Genomic DNA, 25,333 nt, shown 5'->3' on the forward strand with positions numbered 1-25,333 from the left:
CACACACACACACACACACACACACACACACACACACACACACACACACATACAGAAGTACTTTTTCTGTATTTCATGTATTCAATTCTGTATTCAATATTTTTAAGATTTGATTAATTATTTAGTCTATAACATTTTAGTATATAATGTGGAAATAAAGGCCATCAGTCTTCCAGAGCTGAAGGAGTTGTCTTCAGAGGGCCTGTTTTGTCCCAATAACAGTCAAGTTCAATTATAGAAATCCATAATGAAAAGAAAACTGATTCAGAACATCTTCAGATATGAGAAGCTGGTACCAGTGAATGTTTAGTATAAATCACTTCAGCAGTTAGCTGTCTGTAAAACCTTTTTGTTGATTTTAATAAACAGGAAATTAATCATATTAATTAATCAAATAATAATTAAGCTCTCGAACGTGAATCACCTGTCATGCCATGACTGGCAAGAGATTTGGAAAAACTTCTGCATTCACGCTTACTTTTTAATTTGCGTCAGTTGTTTCTCCTCCCGTCTCCGCCTCGTCACAAACCTACAGTATCATCTTCAGTTTAGCTTTCATTTGTGTCTGAACTGGGTCTCACACATTAGTAGCCTAGCATCTCCCATGCACCATAAAGTCGGCATCAACAGACCATTACGGGTAGTATTGTATATTTTGCTTATTCACAGTACGACAAATTAAATATATTACCTAAAATGTACATGTAAACATACAAAGCCACCAGTGAAGCTTCTCTTCAATGAGTAAGAGGGGCTCTATGGGCCCTTGAGGCATAAAATCAAATTTTATATATATAGACAGATGTATAAAACTAAATAACACTGCATTAGAAGTTTTTAACATAAGAGAAATGTTATAACTAAGTGGAGATGATATTGTTTACTAACATGTTAAAGGGTTGTATGAATTGCTCAGGATGACAATTTTAAAATAAAAGTTATTTGTGGTACAAGTGTCATGATTGGGTATTTGTCTGGTGGACTAAACAAATTATTTTCAGGTTTTTTTGTCTTGGTTTTTTTTTTGGGGGGGGGGGTATTTGATGGCGATCACAAGAACAGAGGAACTCATTTATACAATGCCCTGCAGTGACATTAAAGGGGCTATATGTAAATTTTTGAATTTAAATCAAATTGCCTTATTGTCAATGGGCTCAAAACTCACTTAGAAGTGAAGCACACGCCTGTTTTCTCCGTTGCTTGCATCAGCCACTATTCTGCTTTTAATGTGAGGTCTCCGGGTCAGATTCAGCTCTGTGCGCGCTCCCGAGCCTCTCTCGTGTAACAGCGACAACACGGCAGCTAATGATATGCAGTCCACTAACACCGTAAAACTGGCTCACAGCAAAACACAGGCTCCACGTAAGGATATAAAACAACAAAGGTTTATGTGCTGAAGCCCATCAGACCAAACAGGTTCAGATGATGTCGAGTAAGAACAAAGTGAGCGTTAGTAGAGCTTGAGAAACAGAGAAAGTCACGTTAGCTCGCAGGCTAACGCCGAGCAGTTGCTAATGTCCTGTGCAAAGTTATATCGCTTTCACATTACTTCACCAACTAATGCAACCCATGTTACTTTCAAAGCCTCCAAGAAATTATGTAATGGTAAAAAGCTAATGTGGAGCGATTTGTTTACTATCCTATTGTAATGCAGCCACGAGCAGCCAGCTAATGCTACATTAGCCCGACCTGCCGCTGTTTGCTTCATAACGTTCAATTTAGATTTATTGCCTTTTACCGATACACAGCTTCTCCACCTCTCAGTCGCTGTAACTAACATGACCCACATAATACACAACCCAGAGGAAGAGCCATCCACTAACACTACAGTAAATTTACTTACAGCGGTCTAACTATTATAAAGTATGACACAATCTCGTTATAATATTCAGTCCAGCTCACTAACAGTTTCATTATCATCCAAAACATGTAGCTGTGCTGACATTGCTGAGCCTGAACATGTCTGAGTGAAAAGCCACAGCCTGCATGCTGGTGTTCCTGCGTTTATTGCAGGATTTCAGAATGAAAGTGGTTGTGTTTCAGATTATACAAGCGCACGCCTGGTAGCAATCTTAAAACCCTACCGCTAGTTGCCGCTGGAAACTACGTAATGCCCCTTTAAGTAAATTGGTTTATGTTAAGTTAAAATTTCTGACTTTATTAAGCTGTTGGCCAATGGTGACCCCGTTCATAGCTGCAACAACCTGTGCGCGCACACACACACACACACACAGACCGAAAGCAGGCTGTGGTATTCTGAATGTGTGTCAAGACTGTGTACGCTGTTGTAAACTATTAATATCTGAGCTCCTCTCTTAACCAGCAGGGATTTTCTCTGCTTAAAATAGTTTTCTGTCTTAACTTTTTTTTTATTTTTTTTTTTCTGCACAACATTGACTTAACAGAAGATGTTCTGTTGGAGTTAAAGGGGTAAATTAATGGATAATGTTTCATCCGTATTTTAGTGAAATTTAATGCTGCATGTAAAGTCACAACTCTATTAGTCTTTCAGTGCATCTATAAATAGTGTGACATGATCCAGTGAAACACGAATGTCTCCCACAGTGACACTGACGAAGCCTTAAAGCTGCACTGGTCTGCTTTTTTTTGTTTACATAGTCACATTTGATCCATTGTTAAGTGAAAGTTGTCACTTATTGTGACAAACCAACAGAGCATTACCACCTGACATTTGAGGCAGTTCCCCTCAGCTCGACATATCATTACATCTTTCAGCTCATTGTTTTGGTTTTACTGCTGTTTTGGTGAGAGTGTTTTGGTTCACTCTTACAGCTCTCATAAACCTTGATTTCTGCAAATCATCCCTCCCCCCCACACACACACACACACACACACACACTAAATAACAGACAAAGATAGTAACTAGATGGTGAACATAGCAGAGCATAAAGAATAGTAACTGTTGTGCTTATATTTGTCAGGTGTCCAGAAACATGATCTGTGGCAGCTTGAAGTGTAAATTGGCAGCTATTTGCAAACACGTTATAACAACTCTGTTAGATGATTTGTCAGTGTTGTGTGTCAGATCAGTAAATGTAGCTTTAAAGTGAAGGGCCAATTGTTAGCTGTACATCACCACCTACATAATTTATCATAATTAGATAAATTGTTTAATTAGTTCCCATATAAGAAAACCCACACAAATATCGAGATGCAATAAGAACATGATTGCAAATCACACATATGTTGCATTATTTTACCATTTAATATAACTAAATTAAAGAAGTAAGTTAACAAGTTAATTTCTCTACTCCTGTCAGCCAGGGCTCAGTTCATACATCTCATCTGATTAGGCTTTATTGCCGATCTGGCTCTGCCATTTCCACCTTTAGAAGACTAAGTGACATGGATGACGTTGATTGCTTTCTGGGGGGTTTTTCTATCCAAATGTTAATGATTCTGCCGCCCGAAGTTCTCACCAATGGATTATAAAGAAGTACTACTGTCTGTTTGTGTGTCTCTAGTCCCCCCCCCCAACTCTCCCATGTTTTCCCACCCACTTTCTCTCTCTCTCTGTGTCTCTCTCTCTCTGTGTCTGTCTGTCTGAATGCCACAGGCCTCCCACCCCTCAGACCAGATTTAGACCTCCAGTCTTTCCCAGGCATTCAGACCCAGCTGGCTGGTAGTGCACAGATTCCCTTGTCTCCGTCGTTCTTTGTGTCTAATACCTCGTCCTTTACTTCCTCTCCTTCCCATGCCTGGACTCTTTTATTACTTTTTTTGTCTGACATGGTAGCAGAGCCTGCCAGATGTCAGAGTTGGACGACAGGTCGAGGGTTGTAGTCCAGGGTTTCGCCTGTCGGTCTGGTTCCACAGAGGCAGACCTTGTGCTCCTCTTCCCCCAGCCATGGAGCCTCTTGCAGAGGTAAGACTCTGCTGCTCACCCTCACTCCCTTCTGAGCTGTCCGCTTCTGCTGGAAGTCTGTTTGTAGTGGTAACTGAAACGTGTGTTGCTGTTTGGACATGACTTTGTAACTGAGAGGCTGTAAGAAAAAACACTAGGGCTACTTTTACATTGCAGGTCTCAACGCCAAGTTCTTTTCACCAATGGATTTTGCATCATCTGTTTATATTTACCTTTCAAAATGAAACACATTAACAACCCTTATGCATGTTCAGATGAATAGACTCATTAATATGTTATATGTATTTCTGGTCTGGTATTTCTTGGATGTTTGGGTGGAGGGTCTAAACAAAGTTTCTGTAAGTGTGCACTGATGCTATGTTTGTAGTTGTTAAGCTGTGAGATGTCAACAGAGACCCGGAAACCTTGATTTGGGTTTCATTACTGTTTTAATAATTCTGTTCAATCTATATTTATTAATTTTTCTCATTTCCCATTTTGCCTACATTTACTAATTGCCTTGAGCTGTTTATAATTTACTGCCAAATACCAAGTTTACTATTTGAAACCATGCCAGATACATTTTAACACTAACACAGTCTAATCACCAGGGAAATATCATGAAATTAATTTGAGGGTTTAGAAACACGATCCTGATGACGGTACTAGTTGTGGAAATGTCAGTCCCAGAAAGCCTATTTGGGTAGAGGCTATACAAGCAGATGGTGACATGTCTTTTAAGGTCAACACATGGATAAATAAGTATGGTGTATATATGCTGCAAAATGACAATACAGGTATGAGATAAGACATTAAACTTTACATGTCACATAGACGGACACCTTTTCCCCAATCATTCACTTCTCACGTTCATATGTGAGTGTGTGAGTAGCAAGTTTAATGGCAATCCATCCAATAGTTGTCGAGAGATCGCATTCTGGACCAGTTTTTGGTAAGGCGCAATCAGTAATGGTACAAAATAACTAAAATATTTCCAGATCTGTAGCTGCTCCTGCCGGTTTTATTTATTGGGTTGAACACAGAAAGGACGAGTCAACCACAGCAGTCCAACAATATGAAATGCGGCATCTTATACTTGAAAGAGCCATCCGTTGTGTCATACCACTGAAGAGGTTTCTAACTGGCTCTCCACATTTAAGGTCATTTACATTCCATGTTCTTCAGCTTTTCCATAGTTGTACATACTTAGCTTTTTGCCACTCCAAATTCCTTTTTGGCACCCTGTCTTAATAGACAGTTCCTCTCCACTGAATCAGTTGTGGCAAACAGACACTTAATGCTTCCTGCCCCTAAATGCTAATGTCTATCAGCATGTTTTTGGTTTGCTGCCATGCCCCAGTCAACCTGCAGATACTCCTTACAGCTGCTTCCACAGCAAATTCCTTCAACACAGTCTGTTCCAACTACACGTCTCCAGCTTCTGCCAGAATGTAGACGAGACTTGTTTAGCTACAAGTAAGAAATCACTTAAGACAGGGGCCAGGAGTTCCTAGCAAACCCTTAGGGTATATCTGGACCCCAACAGTTTTCCTCTGCAACAAACTATCACCTCGAGGGGATCTTGTCATTAACAAAGAAACTCCAAAGGCTCCATTACTGAAACCTTTTTTCGATCAAATTTAAAATTAAGGAATGACTTACAGGGATCCACAACATTTTGCACAAGTATTGCCACTTTTCCTGAAAGTTAAATAATGTGAAAAATATCAATTCACAAATCTGTTTGTGTTCCACACAAAGGTAGCTTTGTTGGGGTTTAGCTTAGCCGAGAACAAAGACTGGAAGCAAGGGGAAGTCGCTTGCCTAGCTCCATCAAAGGTGCACTTCAACCACTCCATCGCTGTCTGTTTTCTTGTTGTATCAGTATTGAACACGCGTAGAAATAGAAAACAAGACACTGTGGTTTAAGGAGCAGTTAGATTACGCATTGAAGGTATCTTTTGACCAACAACTGCTGAACCCGATGACTGCAGCAGCCTCACAGAAGTTGGTAGTCTTGGATCTGATTAGCTTGCATTTCATTATCAAACCACAACATCATCGTAGTCAGATACTGTACCAGTTACCACTTAGAAACAGACGAAATGAACTGTGTCGCCTCAAATCTCAGGTAGCTGTTTAAGGCCTTTATGGAGGAGAAGACGTTCATGGCCGCCAAACATCATAAAGCTTTATGTAGAGCAACTCAGTCTTTAAAGCATAAACTCTGGGCTGTTAGTAAACTGTAGATATACTTCCTCTCTTAGGTCCCATTATTTGAGATGGATGGGGAAGAGGATGTTCTGTCAATGAAGAGCAGAGGTAAAGGACTCTCCCTGTGATACTAATACCTCTACAGCCGCTACTACTACTACTATTCTGCAGAGTGTGTTGTATGTGTACAGTGAAAGAACTGATCATAAATGGTGTTAAAAATATGTGACATTATGTATCCTGAATGACATGATTATGAAAACCACATTCTGATGGCATACCTAGGGGTGGGAATCACCAGAGGCCCCACAATACGAAATTATCTGATATTTATGTTGCGATTCGATTTTAAATATATTGAGATATATTGCAATTTATTACCTTTTTCCAACTTCCAATTAGGTCCCTAAAGTCAAACTCAGTCAACATCTGTTTAAGGTTGTCAGAATTTGGTTTGAACATAAAGTTGTGGCACCAGCACCATATCATATTTTCAATTGTTTATTTGTAAGCGGCTGTACATACACATGTACAGCACATGCTCTTGCACCCCCTGCAGGCACAGACCCTGACACGTTTATATATACAAACTTCATGAAGAGTCACTGTTGCTATGATGCCATCCCTACCAGCTCCAAACTGGTTATTTTTGACACAACACTACAGGTTTGGGACACTTTCTTTGTTTTTACAAATTCCTTCTTTTTGACAGTAAAAACTGCATTTCAACTGTGGGCTGTAATTATTGCAAAAGTTTGTTTGTGTTTATGTCAGGTGAAGAAGGCTTTCTTTGCTCTGGTGGCAAACGGTGTGAGGGCAGCACCACTGTGGGACAGCAAGCTTAAGTGTTTTGTGGGTGAGCCATAATACAACTGTATGTCTTTCATACATACATTGGACGTGTTCAGTACACACATGACCTGAATTTAATCATCAGTTTCACCGGTATTTGAGCTCTCCTCTCTTCCTGACTCCTGGATATTACTGTTCAATGTTCACAGGAAAACCTGGAAAGCCACAATATAATCATGATCTGACTACTTTATCTGAGTATCTGAGACGTTTTGAGCAATTTGGGTCTTTTAACAATATTTTTGCCATCGTTCCCATTAGTTATGATAGTTTACAGACATTTTGGTAAGAGGGAATCTGTCAGGGTCCAGCCAAAAAATACAAGCCAGTCCATTTGCTAGCTTTAAACAAAGCCGATTTAACAAAATTATAATGACATAATTTTAACTTATGGTTATATATATATATATCTCTATCTATCTATCTCTACTTCCTGTTTCAACTCCAGGATTATAAGAAAGGGATGGGCCAGTGTCATCCTGCAAATATCCTACTTACCTATCTAACTTTGTCATTTAAAACTATTAGCCAGTCCAACCCACACGTTTGCCAGTATCTAATACAGTAGAAAATTTACTCCCGTTATTATTTAAATCAGGCAGTCAGATCAAAGAATATGTAAACAAGAACATCAAGGTGGCCAAGCATTTAGTGCCATCATTTGCTACTTTCATACACATTGCTGTGAATGCAATTTCATCGGCTACTAAAATAAGTGTGGCGGTTCCAAACATGCTATCATTTAATGTGTGTGACCTACATTGGGGTTGCTACCCACAGGTTTGAAGTGCATATGTGAGGGTTCAGGTTCCCTTACTGTGGATAAGTGGTTTCAAATGATCCCGATCGAGTTTGCGTGCTAACATTTAGAGGAAAGCAGGTCAACTACAAGACATTTGTGTTGCATTACAAACACTGTCACCCCACTGAACACAGAGCAGATGATCATGACACTTAAACCCGGGCCATGGGTGTTAATTTTCTTCTTGTAATTGAAACGGCAACAGCTTTAAACATCCGTGTCAAGTGCATGTTCATCAGCCTGGGTGAACTGATTAACGTTGTATCCCAAAGATTAAAACTAGACTCTGTGCCTCACACTAACAGCCCGGTGAGGTTGTATGAACTATATAGATATAGAGATATATATATAGATAGATAGATATAGATAAAATTTGCTGTTTTTAGTCCCTTATCATTAGTGGGAAACAGTACAAAGTTTGTTGTGGGGGTAATGCCAGAAGAGAGATTATGTGAAGGACTTGATATGGTGGCTATTTTAAGAGATTTCAGATTCAGTTTGTCAGCTCAACATCGTCTGAGTTAGCTCAGTTTGAAGATATACTCAACCTAAGCTGTATTTGGCTCAGCTTTGAGTTTCATGGCTGCATTAGGATGCCAATTGTGTCACATGTAAAGGTCCTTGTCAAGTAAACCTAAACGGAGGTTGTCATTTAAACTAATTATGAGTGCTTTTGCTTTTCTAGAACAGACTATGTTGTTTAGCATTTAGTTTTGCCTACTCTGTCTGGGCGTCCTTTATCAACAACTGAATTATGACACAGGGCTTAAAGTTCTCAGTCAAGTGTTGATATTGTGGTGGGCGCCGCAAATTAATGAACATATGGGAAATACTGGATCCACTGTTTGGGTCTAAGTGTTTGTTCTGAACATTAAAATAGTTTAAAACCACAATTAACCATCTGGTTTCTTCAACTTTCACTCGGGAGCAAAAATCTGTCTAATGAAGATTTGGCATTTATCATAAGAATAATCGATTTTGAATGATGTGAAATGTTTTATCGTGATAACATTTTCAGCCATATTGCCCAGCACCTATATTTTCCACTTCAAGCACTGATTATAGGTGGTGGCAGAAAATGTTACCAGAATGCAGGAAATTAACTGATTAATGCTCAAAATCTTCTGGCAGGGGGAACCCCAGACCCCCCTTCATGTATTTTCACATTGAAAGTTTTATCAAACCAGTGTACAATTATCTTCTCATCTTCTTCTTGTGAACCCAGAATTGTGTTTCTTCATGTTTTGTGAGCTAAGTGTATGTCACACCCCTAATCTGAGCCCTTATGTCCCCGTCAAGTTACGCTCTTGCCCCCTACCCTCCATCTTTGTCGTAAACCCCGAACACATTTCAGGCACAGAAAAATGTCTTGCTTTAAGCCCTCAAGTTATGTACAACAACTATTTTGAAAATACAAGCACATCTACAGGTGTGTCGCACAAAAATCTGGGCCCTGGACATGGAGCATTCTCCATGGTAGCCTCCCCGAATCCACAGCTATTTATTCTAGTATCTTTGTGTGGGCTCTCCTCACAGGTGGGCCCTGTATACTCAGTATACCCCAGTTCAACACTCCTGCACATCTATCTTGGGCAGGTGCTGAGTCCAAAAATGTAACTGTAAAGTGTATCTCTCAAAGGATTTGTAGAATTATCACCTGCTCTTACTTATGATATGAAGAGAAGTACAACCACATGAGACCAGCTTTCCTCTTCATTAGGTATAGACATTTCAAGCTTTTAACATTTAAATGTTTTTGTGTATTAAAGAAGAAAGTTTGGGGGATATAATTTGCTCTTGTTGCTAGTGACTAGTGGTAAATCCATGTTTGATGTTTTCCAATGTGCCTGTGTGTGTGCAGGTATGCTGACCATCACAGACTTTATCAACATTCTCCATCGTTATTACAAGTCTCCTCTGGTGAGCTGTGCTTCTGAATGGTATCTTTGGATTAAACATTCCAGTCACAGCTAGCGGTCCTATTAGCTTTAAAGTTTTATTAAACCTCCTCCTCTAGGCGTATACGCCTGTAGCCATTTGGTGTTTTGTTGAAATGCCATGCACCACAATCACATGTCAAATTAGTTATGAAAAAGCAAAATATTTATAAAAATCACACATTGATACGATCATTGTCATCAAGATTAGATAGCTAAGGACCATCACTGTCTGATCTGACATGTTTGTTTTGTCTGCAGGTTCAGATCTATGAGCTGGAAGAACACAAGATAGAGACATGGAGAGGTCTGTACAACACAACCATATCCTTATATAGTGCAGAAAGTGTGTGTGAAAGGATTTTAATTCTTTTGGTTTTGGTAGTTTGTGTTAATAACTTGTGTTTCTGTCTCTTGGCAGAGATCTATCTGCAGTACTCTGTCAACAGATTGATCAGCATCACTCCTGACTGCAGGTGAAACCAGCCTTGGAAATAATTGGTTTTCGTAACGCTTCAGGATCTCAAATGTAGTATACTATTTTACTGCAGTTGTAATTTCAGTTTAGAACATACAGTAATATCTGATATCTAAGAGCTATGTGATATTTTATTCTCTACCACTTTATTAGATCTGTTCTTGTCAATTTAAATATTAGGTTCATATTCATGACTAACATTTGCTGTATGATATTTGTGTGTGTATAGATAGATAGATAGATAGATATATAGAGATAGATATAGAGATAGATATATATAGATATATAGTTATATAGATAGATATAGTTATATAGATATAGATAGATATAGTTATATAGATATAGTTAGATATAGTTATATATAGATATAGATATATATATATATATATATATATATATATATATATCTATATATATATATATATATATATATATATATATATATATATATATATATATATATATATATATATATATATATATATATATATATATATATATATAGTCTTAAAATAAGTGTTCAGAGTTAACTGTAGTCTGAGCTGCTTAAGCTCGTAACACTGTTTTGAAAACCATCGACGGAGAGACCAAATCCATAATGTGTCTTGTTATTCCTTGTTACTATCCTCACCTGTAATTATTCTAATCTTGAGTTTTATTGTCTCCTTAGTCTGTTTGATGCCATCTACTCCTTGTTGAAGAATAAGATACACCGTCTGCCGATCATCGACCCGGCATCAGGAAATGTCCTCCACATCCTCACTCACAAACGCATCCTCAAGTTCCTCCACATCTTTGTAAGACCTCTTCCCCATCTTGCGACATTTATCCGCGTTCACTAGTGATTGAAATCCTTCCTGTGTATTGTACAACAAAATACTTCAGAATCAGATTCATTCATTTCAGTTAAAACACAGGAATCTGAAAATTTCCTACAAATAAGAGTAAAAAATGGGAATCGGGCTCCATCTGTGTCCTTGAAAAGGATTTCAATTTCATAGGTCTGAATAACTCAAAGTGCAATTGCTGTTCTGTATGATTTGTGCTAAATTATTTTATAATTGAATTAGATTTTTAGACATTGTACCAGATCTTTTCCTATTATTCTCCTTTCCCTTCCCCTCCAGGGATCTACAATTCCTAAACCCAGGTTTCTTCAAAAGCGGGTCAATGAAGTGGCGATCGGTACCTTCAAACAGATTGCAACAGTCCAGGAATCAGCTTCTGTCTACGACGCTCTGACCATTTTTGTAGAGAGAAGGGTGTCCGCGCTGCCTGTAGTCAATGAGCAAGGTAGTATCACGCACTGACATTTGGTGGTGATCCACCTGGAAGGCCAACAGTCAGTAATCAAATCAATCAAGTGGATGCCATTTTTTATTGTGTTTCTGGGGTTAAAATGTGCCTGACCATCCATTATCAACAGCCAGTCAGACTCACCTGTGATTTCTTTCTAATGTGGATTTTTCTTTTATGCATAATAGCTTACAGAACACAAGCTCACCTATATCTGTATATATTTTTTCCATCTATACCATCTGTGGTCTGTAAATCTCTCTGTGTACCCTGTAGGTAAAGTCGTGGCACTGTACTCTAGGTTTGATGTCATTGTAAGTAAATTTCACACATTCTGCGACATTGCAACTTTGTTAGCTGGGACAATAATATAAATATAAATCTTGTGTTTCCCTCAATCTCTAGTCATGCTCAATCGAATAGTTGTTTTGGTCTGGTTAATACTTTTAACATCAAGCTAATTTTACATCTAGAGTTACAGTCACAAAATAGCTGGGATGCCTGTCTGCATTAAATCTCAGCCATTGATGGATGTGACATTGTCTTTTCAACTCTAGCCACTATTGAACTAGTTGTGACTAGCAACAGCATGTTCAAATGAAACCAACCGCTGGTGGCAGAACAATATTGTTTTCTCTTTACTTGCATCATTCAGAACCTCGCAGCCCAGAAAAACTACAACAACCTGAACATGACGATGCAGGAGGCCATTGCCTCCAGAGCATGCTGTGTGGAGGGAGTCCTCAAGTGTTACCCTTACGAAACACTGGAGACCATCATCGACCGCATCGCAAAGGCTGAGGTAACCCTTCAGTCTGACTTATAACGCTATACTAAATGTAGGATGAGTAATGTCCACATACTGATTAATCAAGTTTGTCACTCAAGATTACTCACATTTTTTTTCAGTGTAGATCACACTGAATGCTCACTCACAGCAGCTTCCAGGTTGTTGTAATGCCACAGAGGTTAAATATAGTTAATACGGTAACCGTTCCAGCGTTTTGTTTCTCTGCCTTTTTACTTTTCTTTCTCCCCTCCATTACCTTACAGAATGTGGCACATGTTGTCAGTAATGATGAATTTATCTTGATTGGCTGTAGAAGCAGAATAATCAAATCCTTTGGGGTTTTTCTCGCAGGTGCATCGTTTGGTGTTGGTTGACAAAGACGATGTGGTGAGAGGGATAGTCTCTCTGTCTGACCTTCTACAAGCCCTGGTTCTCACTCCTGCAGGTATTGATGCACTGTCCTAACTCCAACCCCTTCCATTCATCCCTTGCTCTTTCTCTCTGCCTTCAAATCCATGAACGCTTCTTCATCTACATTTTCATCTTCCTGAAGACGATGAGGGTCCTTCTCTTCTGGTGAAATGTTCTGGTATCAAAGTTTCCTCCCTCTTGGAAATCTTATCCTTTCAGCTACCAAAAGTAATTGTTAACAAACTACACTGTTCAGAGATTCATCAGATGCCCCCTTGCTCCTCATAGATCAACCTCTGAAATCTCTTTTTCATAAACCTTGCTGTGATCAACTCACCACCTCCTTTTAAATCTTCTGCTTCTTCAAAATCAACCAATCACCTGATCAGGAAACTGGTGGTCCTACCAACATCCTTACATTTCCTCTAAAACTCTTATTCGAAGCATCAAACTGATGTTCTGATGATACATCCTGCCCCTGCGAAACAAACAAAGCCCTCCCCAAACCCTCTGCCCAGCCAAAGTCAACAAGCAACCTTTTGCTTTCACTATTGAATACTTACTCTTCCAATCTAACTTCAAAACCAGTTCAGTCACCTCCACCGAAATTCTGTGATCCTACTTACCAAACAAGAAGGCTTCCTTATCCTCTACAAAGTTGGTCTACAAGACACCAAGCCACCACACCTTCTCCCAAACATCCCTCTTTCATCAGTCAGCCACAGTCTTCATGATGCAATTCCTCCTCCGAAACCACCGTGCCACCAGCACTTCTTAGCCAACACATCCCAGGTAGGAAGCCCAACTTAAGCTGCCGGTGGCAGTCTGTCTGAGCTTGCATCTTTGCACTTTTTCCTTTAGATTACAAGATGTTACTGCTGCCTGTTGTGGTTCTACGGTAGATTCTCAAAGGGTAATATGACGGGGAACTGGTGCTCATGTTGTTATGGCATTCATCTTGATCTATTTTAGCAAGTAAATGAAAGGAAACACACTTAGCATCACACCTGTGTGCCTTGTTCACAACTTCACGGTTTTATTTTAAATTCAACTTATATTAATGTAATATATTACTTACTATATATATATATATATATATATATATACCCCAATAAGGAAGTGAATCGCAAATAATATTCCATCAAGGTGCTCACATACTGTGATTTTCATTTCAGTGTTGTACCATTCCCATCTTTGGTTTAAGAAACTGTTGACATCTGGTGACACGTTATCTGTTACCAAAGCATCACATTAATGATACGAGTGGACACAAAGTTTCTATACTCATATAATTGATGTGATGGTAAAATTAAAAATTTTGGAGTGAGCATGTTAGAGAATGTTAAATCTGTTTCCTTCCCTGCTTAGTGATCTGATGACTCATGTCGAAACTGAATCTCAAGAGTTGGCATTTAAGTGGTTTGTGTTTTTGGGAATTTAAAATGATGTCACAGAGGGTGGATTGATTTAATTTAGTCCATGTGTATCTGCCTGTTTAGCTGCATTAAGTATTTTTTAAAGGTTCAGTGTGTAAGCTTTAGATGCATCTCGTGGTGAGGGTTACGAATTGCAACCAGCGGTTCACGGTGCATTCAGGTCCTCCTCATGTCTGTGTAAGAGGGACCCGCCTTGTATGTAGATAGAAGTGACTCATTTTAAGGTAATAAAAACATTACATTTCATTATGTAAGGTCTTTATGCACCACTGAAAACATAGTTATGTGTATTATATTGCATTTCTGTCAATAGACACTCCTAAAAAAATACACACTGAACCTTTGGAAAACAGCAGTTGAGAAAAGAAACTCACCACATTTAGTAGTTGTCAGTAAGAACAGTGTACAGTTACATCATATGATCTCCATCAGTAGACAGACCGGGACTGCCACAAGTTTGACATTCAAATTTCAGCTCTGAGACAGTGTTCCACCGGTTGTCAGAAAATTGTACAAGTTCAGATAAATTTTTTTTGGTGGGGGGATTGGGTGACTTTAAGGACTTCTCATTCATGTTGGCTTTAAGATGATTACTGGAAGAAATCTATCTGCCGATAAGGATCATGTGAGATGACTTTGTGGTGAGATATTTTCTTACATACAAAACTTAATTAACATGTTAGGCTGAAGACCTCACAATCCACACCTGCGTTATCATTCTGGACCTCTGTCAGCATGTCATTACAGAATGCTGCTTTTGCATCATACCAGATTGACCCTAAATACAGGCATCCGTCTTGGAGAAATTGTTTGTGGTATTTGTAGGATGTGCAGTTTTGACATTTCCAACTTGGTTTTCCTCCAGTGTTGGTTACATCTGCTCCCTGAATTCCGTCAATTCATTTTATAAAAGAATACGTTATGACCAAAAAGACGGGCCAACGAGAATTGATATCATGGCTGTCTAACCATGTAACATCTAAATCCACCCAGGCTGTATAAAGACAATATCATCCAGTTTTTCTGGTTCTTCTGATATGATGTGAACATGACTTTTAGTTTCAGCCTTGATGATATAGTCTATAGCATCAGACTGTGTGCTTAAGTGCTTGTCTTCTGTCGTTAAGCACTGTAAATAGTGAAGAGGTTGTGTGTTGTGACTGTGTATAAAACTGATTGTGTCACAAAAAGCCAAAGCACTTTGGTAAGAATGGCAACTTGGCTGAACACTGGTGAAAGTGAGGTTTTAGTCACATTGTAGTTGCAAAAGTTAAACTTGGTATCAGAATAAAAACTTCAATGAAAGATCACTTTTTCCTCTGTTCTTGTTAATTTTCCTCTTTCATTTTTTCCAGATGATGCTGTCAGTCCTGAAGAAAACCAGATGGAGATTGGGTAATCATGTTAAACAATACTATGAGGTGGCGATGTAAATTAGAGGTTAGCAGGACAGGGTTGTGTCACTAGTTTCTGTCCCAGTCCAGAAGAAAAAATATGGAAATTAAAAATGGAAACACCGAGGAAGACTGTGGTTGTACTGGGAAGCTGTGTTGAACTGTTAAATGGCTGGAAAACAGTGTCAACCTGATAATGCCCAAACAGTGTAAACCGGCTTTGACTCAAGTATCCAATTTGAGGTTATCGTGCACGTTGTGTGTTGATACACCATGACTGTTGTGTGATGTTATGTTTAATGGTTTGTTCCAACTTTCTGGTCTTAGAATGGTTATCTGTCAATTTGTTGTGAGAACATTTTTATAAATGCAGCTACGCTCCAGTCACTGTGACATAAAATAAACAAAGGTCTTGGCTTCAGAGACACTATAGTTCTGTTTTGCAATTTAGTTTTGATGTGGTGCGGAACTTCCAAAAGAGGACATCGTGCACCAGTAATCAAGGACAGATGCTGGATAAATACAAGGGTAGCAGTTTACATAACGGCTCAATAATAAAGTAATGAGGGGATTAATAGTGAATGGGGTAATACCATGGTAATTACACATATAATAGCATGGTGATATTGTGGTAATGATTTATGGTAAAATTGTGGCTTCATTTTTGGGTAATAATGGAGCAAAAACACAAGGTTTAATGTAAACATGACAACATATGATGAAATTTTACTATAGTGAAAAAGAGGGTAAAAATAGGGCAATACGCTAACAATGTCAAAGTAATATTTCATGTTTTGTAGTAATTACAGGGAAATATCAGTATAAAACCCTAACAAATATCTGAAAATTACAGTTAAATTTGTACTTTTTGAAGTCTTCAAATTTGAAATGAAATGCTACTTAAAAGCATGCATCATTCTCCGACTTAATGTTGACAAGTCAATATGTGATCAAAACATAGCATTTAGTTTGGTCATTAAAGAAGTTCAGATATTTGTAATGTGAATGTGGTCAAGCTGATATATAGAAAGAGATCAGCTGATGTGATGAAGAGGGGGGAGAGTGTGTCTGCTGATCCTCTGACAGACATGGTGTGACTGCTCTGTTTACCATGGGTGGATTTGTTAACTTTCCCAGTTTCATACATCCTGTTCACATGATTACCAGTTCACAGGCACACATACAGGTAAAAAGCTCTGCTTGTATCTTGATGTCCCTCCATAATGTGTGGTCTAAGACTGATGACAACTGATGACTATTATTGTTCTCGTTAATGTGAACTTCTGGAGGTAGCTGTGTGTTTCCTAACACTGTCACTGAATCACTTGATAATTTGCCAATGATAAGAAATAATAACAATACTACTAACGGTAATATAGTCAATACCACTGCTACTACCAACAGTATTCAGATTACTACTTTACTGCCAATACTGCAGCTACTGTCAGTAACATACCACTACTGCTGAAGCTGCTGCCAGTGATACCTCTGTAATTGTACAATATAAGAATAAGAAGAAATCAAACCAGTCAAAACAATAAAAATTATGTAACTGAAAAAACATTTAAGTGAGCTTTTTTTTAGAGACTTTTAGAGGCTCTTGAACTATCCAGGTGGTAATTGAGGAAAAATCAATAAGGAGCTGGTCATGCATCAGCCACATGCTCCCTCTGCTTTACAACTTCATCCTCTGAACAAACAGTTCAACAACCAATCACTTGTTCAGCGTGTTATTCAACACTTTTACGTCTAACTCTGACTCTGAGTCAACACATGCAGCGGTGCGTGTCCAGCTGCCTGAATTGATGCGTGACACTGACTTCTGCCTGCAGTGATGAATCCTAAACCAAGGTAGGAGACCGGTTCTGCTGTTTGATTTCAGCAGTGATGTTTGGTGTTGAGTCAACAGGCTAATTTAGTCTTATACTGTGCCTGAACTGAATGTTTACATGTGGTATAGTTTCCTTTATCCAGTCTCTAAAAGGTTCAAAGATTGAAGGGTTTAGGTTCACACTGCTGTAAACAAAGTTTCATGGAGTGACAGTTTTAGTTACTTATGTGTGTATTATGTGTTAGCATCACACAGACCTGTGAGGCTAGACAATAGCAAAGTGTGCTTCATCTTTTGAATGAGACCACTGCTTTGGCACAGCAGAGGCTCTGGCGGAAAATGCAGGACTATCAGGCAAATCAATTGAACCTGGTTCAACTTTTGCTGCAACAAAATGCAGCATCCTCCAACAATACACTACAGTGGCCAATCAAATACATGCAAGCACACATCCCTGGTAATTGTGGTAACTTTCCAGAGTTGAAAATCATCAGTTAACAGCAGCGCAGTGTTTAATCATCTGTTGGCCCTCAAAACTTATAGATCTATCATTCAAACTGGACTTCCTGGATTGTACTGTTGTTTCACCGGGACCTGTAGCAACATTCCTTCACTGACCCAACACCTAGCACAGTGCGGTTTTTGGTCTGATCACCCTCAACTGGAAAAATTACAGCATTTATGAAAAATGGGTTTTGTTTTTTTGTTACTTCTCTTGGAAGTCCTGTCTTCAGTATGTTATGTATGTGTAGTTTGACACCTGTTTTCACATTCATCTACTGAAGGGGAAAGTTACTCGTCGCTCACCTTGAATCTGAGTTTAAAACGTGTACGTATGAGCAGGATTTGTGACATCACAAACCTAGTTTGTTCACAAACACTGAGAATGAACCTTTTCAGGAATTTACGAAACATCTAGGCTCTGTTGGAAACAGAAGGCAGTTGTGTCGCTGCCTCGCTACCGTAGTAGACCGGTTCCTCAAAAGGCATAACTTTTGAGTGAAGGCATCTCTATAAACATCGAACAGCCTTTTAGGGCAGCATTTACAGCAACGTGTGATGTCAGCACGCCGTCTTGCGTCTCTCCTGGCTGTCAGTCACTAGCTTTAGCGTCAGCTAGCTAGCTAGCTAGCTATTGAAAATATAGCATGAGCACCACGTACTGAACAAACTTGGATGGTTACAGTCACGGGCTAATATGATAGTTCAGTGTTTAGTTCTCGCTAACTTTTCAGAAGTTGAAGCGAAGAATCTACTAAAAACCAAGATTTGTAGGCCAATTTCAGCTTGTTTGTCTGCAATCTTACCCATTTTTTGTGGGCTACCGTAACGTTTGGCACAGATTTATGAGTAAGTGAACTGCCTTCAAAACTGACCATTACGGCGGCAGTTTGAAGGCATCTTACGAGACAGGAAAATGTTGTTTGATCCGTTTCGAACAGCACTTGATGCCTCGCTGTCCTGTTAAACACCTTCTGAGACAGCATTTTTACCCGTTGGAACACAGCCCTAGTGTCCAGCAGTCAAACTTCTGAAATTAACTATATTTGAAAGGGGAGTATTTTTATACATCTCAACATATCTGGAGCTAATCTTTAATATGACTTAATGTTTAAATTTTTCTGGCAAGCAACATCTTGTGGTTGCGTAACTAACAGCGATTGTCAAGACAAAAGTGGTTATTTGGCACCACAAAACCTCTTAGGGAGGTTGTCAGTTTGCATAGGTGGGTCAACAAAGCATCCTACCCCCCTACGGTGTGAAGGCTTCTGTACACATTTTTCATTGTCCATCTCTCATCTGCCAGAAAAGATTTTCAATATCAATAAAATCAATATTCTAGACAGGCCAGGTAACAACTCCTTTTTTATTGGCATAACCTCTTAAAGTGTCTTTTTAGACTTTCCTTCTGTATGATACACGCAACTACAGTGATTGTGTTGGACAGCAGTCAAACAGCTGGTGACCTATACAGCAGTACTGTGCCTGCACTCCATCGTTTTAGACACTGCTAAAATGCCAAAATGTGTCACTTTTTGTCATTTAGGTTGGAGCAGTTGTAGTTCAGTTTCTGTCTTCCCAAACATCTTAAAAAGTTAAAGAAGAAACCTTTGAATATGAGCTATGTTCAGACTACAACATAAATGATGTCCTTCACCACAAAATGATGGGAAAATGGATGTTTACTTTTCCTTCTAAAAGTATTTGTTAATCGTGGCAGCAGAATTGTCCATGATGTATATTGACATTATTAGGGATCCAAGCAGCGAAGCTGTTTTGTTTTGATTATTCATCTTTATTCTTTTTCTCCGCTAAAAGTGTTTGGGCAGCAAAAACTGCTGGACAATAACTCACCAAAATTGGCACATAAGTTGCAAATTCCACCCACTACTCAGGGGGGAAAAAATGGCCCTCCATAGACCTCATAGTGGCGCTATAACAATCAACTTTGCGTTTTTGCAGTTATCTCAAACTGCTTTGTTTAGAGTCAAACTTCTTTCAGTTTTTCAATCCCTGGATTCATCTGCAACTTTGCTCTGATGGTCTTCTGCTTTAAAAATGTCAAATTATACAACTTTTTATCACTTTTCTCTAAAAGCTATTTTTGTGAAGTCGTCCCAGACTGTTTCGCCAATCGACCTGAAACTTTGGCAGGATCATCTACGGACATCGCTGATGAAAAGTTATCATAAGAATTTTGATACGTTAATTTGTTTTTAATAAATTTTTACTTTTGTGTTTTTACATACAATTTTACATAAATGCCTGTAAATTAAAATTGGCTTAAGCTATTGTAACCAAACTTGACACGTCTGCTCAGATGCTTGGCCCGAGCATCTGTCTGTCTGCAGTGATATACACTATCTTGCTGTAACTTGTACAGTATACACAACATTTTCTTTTTAACTCAGTTTTGGATCAAATGCCACCAAAATAAATCACAACACACCCAAAATCAGCAGAATGATTTGTGAGTTTTTTCAGAATTTTCTCACTTACATCTTGACTGTTGTATGCATCTTAAGTTTTAACTGACAAAACTGTCTGACTCTGGCACATGTGACATCACTGCCTCAATTTGTGAGATGGTGTATGGACTTACCCTCTCACCAGTAGCTCAGTCAATAAGTCACCTTCTCTGGAAATCGGTAGGTCCAGGGTTCAAATCTCAAGGTGACCAATTCAGACTTGCTGACAATCAGGTTGTTCAGATCTTGGTGAATCTAAGGTCTCTCTTTCATTTGGATCCCGTGACACTTTTCTTACTTTTCTCTGCTAAAAGTAGTTTATGCAGCTTAAACTTTAAATCTTGGAAACACAAAATGTAGCAGGTGGGTTGAACATTTTACCAAGTAGTCAGGTACATAATAATGACACACTCTGATCTCAAGGTGATGCTTTAAAAATCAAGTTTGCGTTTCCCCAATTATCTCAAAGCCCAAATTCTTTCATCACTTTTAACTCTGAAGTCGTCTGTATCTGTTCTCCTCTGAAAATGTCAAATGTTGCTTTTTTTGCGACTGGCTTGGATCCCGATAATTGCCGCTCGCAGCTATATAGAGGTCATTTACATCATGTCTTCATATTTGTATCCTTTTTATGGGGTGGTGATGGTGCAGTAGATAAGACGCATGCCATTGGTATGAGAGACCCGGATTCGATTCCAACGGTGACATCCACCAGTGTGTCCCTGAGCAAGACACTTAACCTCCAGAGGCATCCGACTTCTCACATACTCTCACTGGCCATTTTATTAGGTAAACCTTGCTAGTACTGGGTTGGACCCTATTTGCCTTCAGAACTATGGCACAACAAGGTGTTGGAAACATTCCTCTGATGCTTTGGTCCATATTGACATGATAGCATCGCGCAGTTGCTGCAGATTTGTGGGCTGCACATCCATGATGTGAATCTCCTGTTCCATCACATCCCAAACGTGCTCGATTGGATTGAGATCTGGTGACTGTGGAGGCCATTTTAGTACAGTGAACTCATTGTCATGTTCAAGAAACCGGTTTGAGATGATTTGAGCTTTGTGACGTAGTGCAATATCCTGATGGCTACTTCCAGCAGAAGATGGTTACACTGTGGTCATGAAGGGATGGACATGGTCAGCAACAACATTTAAGTAGGCTTTTGCGTTTAAACGATGCTCAGTTGGTGCTAAGGGGCCCAAAGTGTGCCAAGAAAATATCCCCCACACCATTACACCACCTCCACCAGCCTGAACGTTGATACAAGGCAGGATGGATCCATGCTTTCATGTTGTTTATGCCAAATTCTGACCCTTCCATCTGAATGTAACAGCTAAAATTGAGACTCATCAGACCAGGCAAAGTTTTTTCAATCTTCTATTGTCCAGTTTTGGTGAGCTGTGTGAATTGTTTGAAGTGTTGTGAGTTCAGAGATGGTATTCTGCATACCTTGGTTGTACGAAGTGGTTATTTTAGTTTCTGTCTTTCTGTCATCTCTAACCAGTCTGCCCATTCTCCTCTGAATTCTAACATCAACAAGGCATTTTCGTCCACACAACTGCCGCTCACTGGATATTTTCTCTTTTTCAGACCATTCTCTGTAAATACTAGACATGGTTGTGCGTGAAAATCCCAGTAGATCAGCAGTTTCTGAAATAGTATGACCAGCCTCTTCTGGCTCCGACCACCACGCCACGTTCAAAGTCCCTTAAATCCTCTTTCATCCCCGTTCTGATGCTCGGTTTGAACTTCAGCAAGTTGTCTTGACCACGTCTACATGCCTAAATGTATTGAGTTGCTGCCAGGTGATTGGCTGATTGTTTATTTTGTTTAACAAGCAATTAAACAGGTGTACCTAATGAAGTGGCCGTTGAGTGTGTGTGTATATAGCAATTGTAAGTCACTTTGGATAAAAAGTGTCAGCTAAATGAGTAGTTATTATTAATTATCCATTATTTATGACTTAAAATGACTTGACTTTTTCTTCAAGTTCTTACAAAAAATATTAAACACATAAATGAGCCACACTGCTGCACTTGGTTACATGTTCCTTCATTACTGTGAACATGGTAGTTTATTTTGGTCAATCCCACTGTTGGAAACACTCACTGGTGCATCAAACCCATATTAGTCCATGGCTGAAAATAGTCCCCAACGAATAATCTTATTCCTGCTGTGTGAGTAATGTTTGCTAAAAACTGCAGTGCCCAGTCAAATTCCTGAGCCCTGTTTATACATTTTTAAACTGTTTTAAAGATTGATGTGTTCATTAGGATCCAATAGGCTTGGGTCTGAATACCGCAGACAGGAAGTGGAAGCCAGAAAGTTTCATGAGACTAAAACGTTAGTGGTTACAGACTTGTGGTTAGATTTTTTGACAATAAGTCAAGAGTGTTGCCAAACATATCCTTTGACTAGTTCTGCCATCCCATCTAACATGTTCAATTGGCTGTGTAGGCAGCATGAGAAACAGTAATGTATACTACTTTCAAGTTTGTGTGAATAGCTCTTAAATGTGGCGAGGAGGGCAGGTCTAAAGAAAACAAGCCGCAGTTACCAGAGTTAAACACGGGGAGAAAGAGAGTCATTTTCTTCAGATTGAAGAGGAAGGGGCTGAGCTGAACAGGTCAGGTTTAACGCAAGTATAGAGATATTTAAGGCTACAACTGGATCAAGTTTAATTGGCTGTGGAGAGTGAGCAGGAGACGGGTGTGGAGTGACTTTTCTCGTGAGGACGAGTTGAAGGATGTTTACATTACAGTCACGTCAGTTGATATAAGCACTTCTAGTGAAGGAAGGGCTATAAAGAATAAGCATATTATATTGACAGCTGACAGATGATCCAGCAGTTCTACACCGGAAATAAGCCAGGGCCATGAAAACCTGTGATGATAGCATGATGTATTATTCAGCTTTGTGCAAGAGAGGGACAATATGTTAGCGTAAGCAGAGAGATGAGATGGTAACAAATCCTCTGACATCCTCAGCACTCAGAGGGCAAAAAAGCAACCAGATGTGAGTTGTTATAGTTAACCCTCCTGGTGGTGCTGAAAAAGAAAACCTCTGGACTCCAGCACTATGGATCTCTCAGGCAGTCCTGCAACCCAGCGGTGAGCAGTTTTTGATTTTGAACATTGTGTTCCACCTAGTTGACTGTTCCGAATGATTCCTGAGATCAGTTTGGCAATCATTAGGATCTGTTGTCAGAAACCTTTTTGTTGGAGCAAAATTAGCGCTGTGGAAAAAAGAATTAGCTCTCCGATTAATTCTATTTCTAATCAATATCACTATCCTTTAAATTCAAATAACAAAATTGTAGGGACAAGGTCAGAAAAATGTGGAACGATCATGGTTTATGGCAATTACTTTGTTTTATTAATTTGTTCTTTATTCCGAAAGATTTTTGTAACATTTAAATGAATTTTAAGACTTCCATGGGTCATTAATTCTAATTAGGCTTCAGGAGCAAAGCGATTTTGTGTTTCTTTTGGCACATTTGTGTCCTGTTGACGTGACCTGATAATATATCCATCTTTGACCTTTGAAGAAACAAAGAAGATAAACAAAAGTTGGCAATCTGTTCTGTGTTTATTTCCACTTCCAGGAAGATTTTATCAGCTGTTGCTTCTTCCAATCGGCTTTAAAATATGTTTTTCTTTTCTATTTTTCTATTCTTTTCAGTTTGTTGGGCTAATTAGCCCCAAAGATTTAAAACTTATGCACAAAACACATTTAAGTCGTAAGGAAATAAAATTAAAAAAAAAGAGAGAGAGCAGATTTTATGCAAGCAACAGAAATTTAGTTTTTGATCCCCTGTAAAATCATGTAAATGACACAACTCTGAAGAATGAAGACTGCTGAACACCAGCACTAACTCGAGTGAGCTATATTAGCATTGAGTTAGTTAACAGGGTAGGTAGTGCGGCATCATCCACACATCATAAACAGGTGGATGTTCAATTTGTAATTTTAGCAATTAAGGTTTCAAATAATGTTTGACTGCTTAAAAGACTTCCTCTTCTGTGAGCAGAAAGTTGGGGTTTGGCCTGAAAGGGAAGAAGAAGAAGAAGGTCAACACAGACCTGGTCTTGGCAAACAAGGGAGCTATGGGTAAGGCCTGGAAAACAAACACCCAAACACACACTCCACAATCTTGATTGGCTTTACAGTGTACATTAGAGTAATCATCCCTGTCATGTCACTGTGGCCGATACTCACCCTTGTCACACAGTCACATGTTCAATACTGTACAGTAATTATGAGTCATTTAGACAACACAGAACATGAGCATAGGATGCAACTGTCACTGTATGTGAGATGAACATCTGCATATTACTTAATATTCTAATGTAATTTCAGTACAATTTAAAATAAAACTACATTTTTAAACACCAAAATCCCCAGTGTTATGTCCCTGCTGGATTGCTTGTTGGCTTAAAAATTGTTGACAATCAAGACCTCACATTGTTTGCAAGATGTGTAATAATGTGATCACTGACCTTGTGCACTATAGGAAGCGTAATATACAGTGGGTACGGAAAGTATTCAGACCCCTTTAAATTTTTCACTCTTTGTTTCATTGCAGCCATTTTCCAAAAATCAAAAAAGTTAATTTTATTTCTCAGTAATGTACACTCAGCACCCCATCTTGACAGAAAAAAACAGAAATGTAGAAATTTTTGCAAATTTATTAAAAAAGAAAAACTGAAATATCACATGGTCATAAGTATTCAGACCCTTTGCCGTGACACTCATATTTAACTCAGGTGCTGTCTATTTCTTCTGATCATCCTTGAGATGGTTCTACACCTTCATTTGAGTCCAGCTGTGTTTGATTATACTGATTGGACTTGATTAGGAAAGCCACACACCTGTCTATATAAGACCTTCCAGCTCACAGTGCATGTCAGAGCAAATGAGAATCATGAGGTCAAAGGAACTGCCTGAAGAGCTCAGAGACAGAATTGTGGCAAGGCACAGATCTGGCCAAGGTTACAAAAAAATTTCTGCTGCACTTAAGGTTCCTAAGAGCACAGTGGCCTCCATAATCCT

At 39.0% G+C, this 25,333-nt stretch overlaps 1 protein-coding gene across 9 annotated transcripts in view; it reads left to right on the top strand.

The window, feature by feature from the left end:
• Positions 1 to 2,932: 2,932 nt before the first annotated feature.
• LOC123974305 (5'-AMP-activated protein kinase subunit gamma-1-like) overlaps positions 2,933 to 25,333 on the top strand; it is a 52,436-nt gene continuing 30,035 nt past the window's right edge. For 8 of the 9 annotated variants that reach the window (XR_006825817.1, XR_006825818.1, XR_006825819.1 and 5 more), the window contains exons 1-14: positions 2,933 to 3,886; positions 6,133 to 6,187; positions 6,615 to 6,745; positions 6,854 to 6,935; positions 9,595 to 9,653; positions 9,932 to 9,977; positions 10,092 to 10,146; positions 10,819 to 10,945; positions 11,276 to 11,441; positions 11,721 to 11,758; positions 12,100 to 12,246; positions 12,586 to 12,679; positions 15,437 to 15,476; positions 24,312 to 24,391. Coding sequence is in view for 4 of the 9 variants with exons in the window: in XM_046054909.1 (XP_045910865.1) it covers positions 3,869 to 3,886; positions 6,133 to 6,187; positions 6,615 to 6,745; positions 6,854 to 6,935; positions 9,595 to 9,653; positions 9,932 to 9,977; positions 10,092 to 10,146; positions 10,819 to 10,945; positions 11,276 to 11,441; positions 11,721 to 11,758; positions 12,100 to 12,246; positions 12,586 to 12,679; positions 15,437 to 15,476; positions 24,312 to 24,391 (1,138 nt within the window). In the remaining 5 variants the exon portion in view is untranslated. Of the gene's footprint in view, positions 3,887 to 6,132; positions 6,188 to 6,614; positions 6,746 to 6,853; positions 6,936 to 9,594; positions 9,654 to 9,931; positions 9,978 to 10,091; positions 10,147 to 10,818; positions 10,946 to 11,275; positions 11,442 to 11,720; positions 11,759 to 12,099; positions 12,247 to 12,585; positions 13,438 to 15,436; positions 17,037 to 24,311; positions 24,392 to 25,333 lie in introns of those variants that run through there. The other variant, XR_006825821.1, reaches the window with a different exon arrangement.

This window comes from Micropterus dolomieu, linkage group LG07, assembly GCF_021292245.1.
Source record: "Micropterus dolomieu isolate WLL.071019.BEF.003 ecotype Adirondacks linkage group LG07, ASM2129224v1, whole genome shotgun sequence".
NCBI classification, from domain to species: Eukaryota; Metazoa; Chordata; class Actinopteri; order Centrarchiformes; family Centrarchidae; genus Micropterus; species Micropterus dolomieu.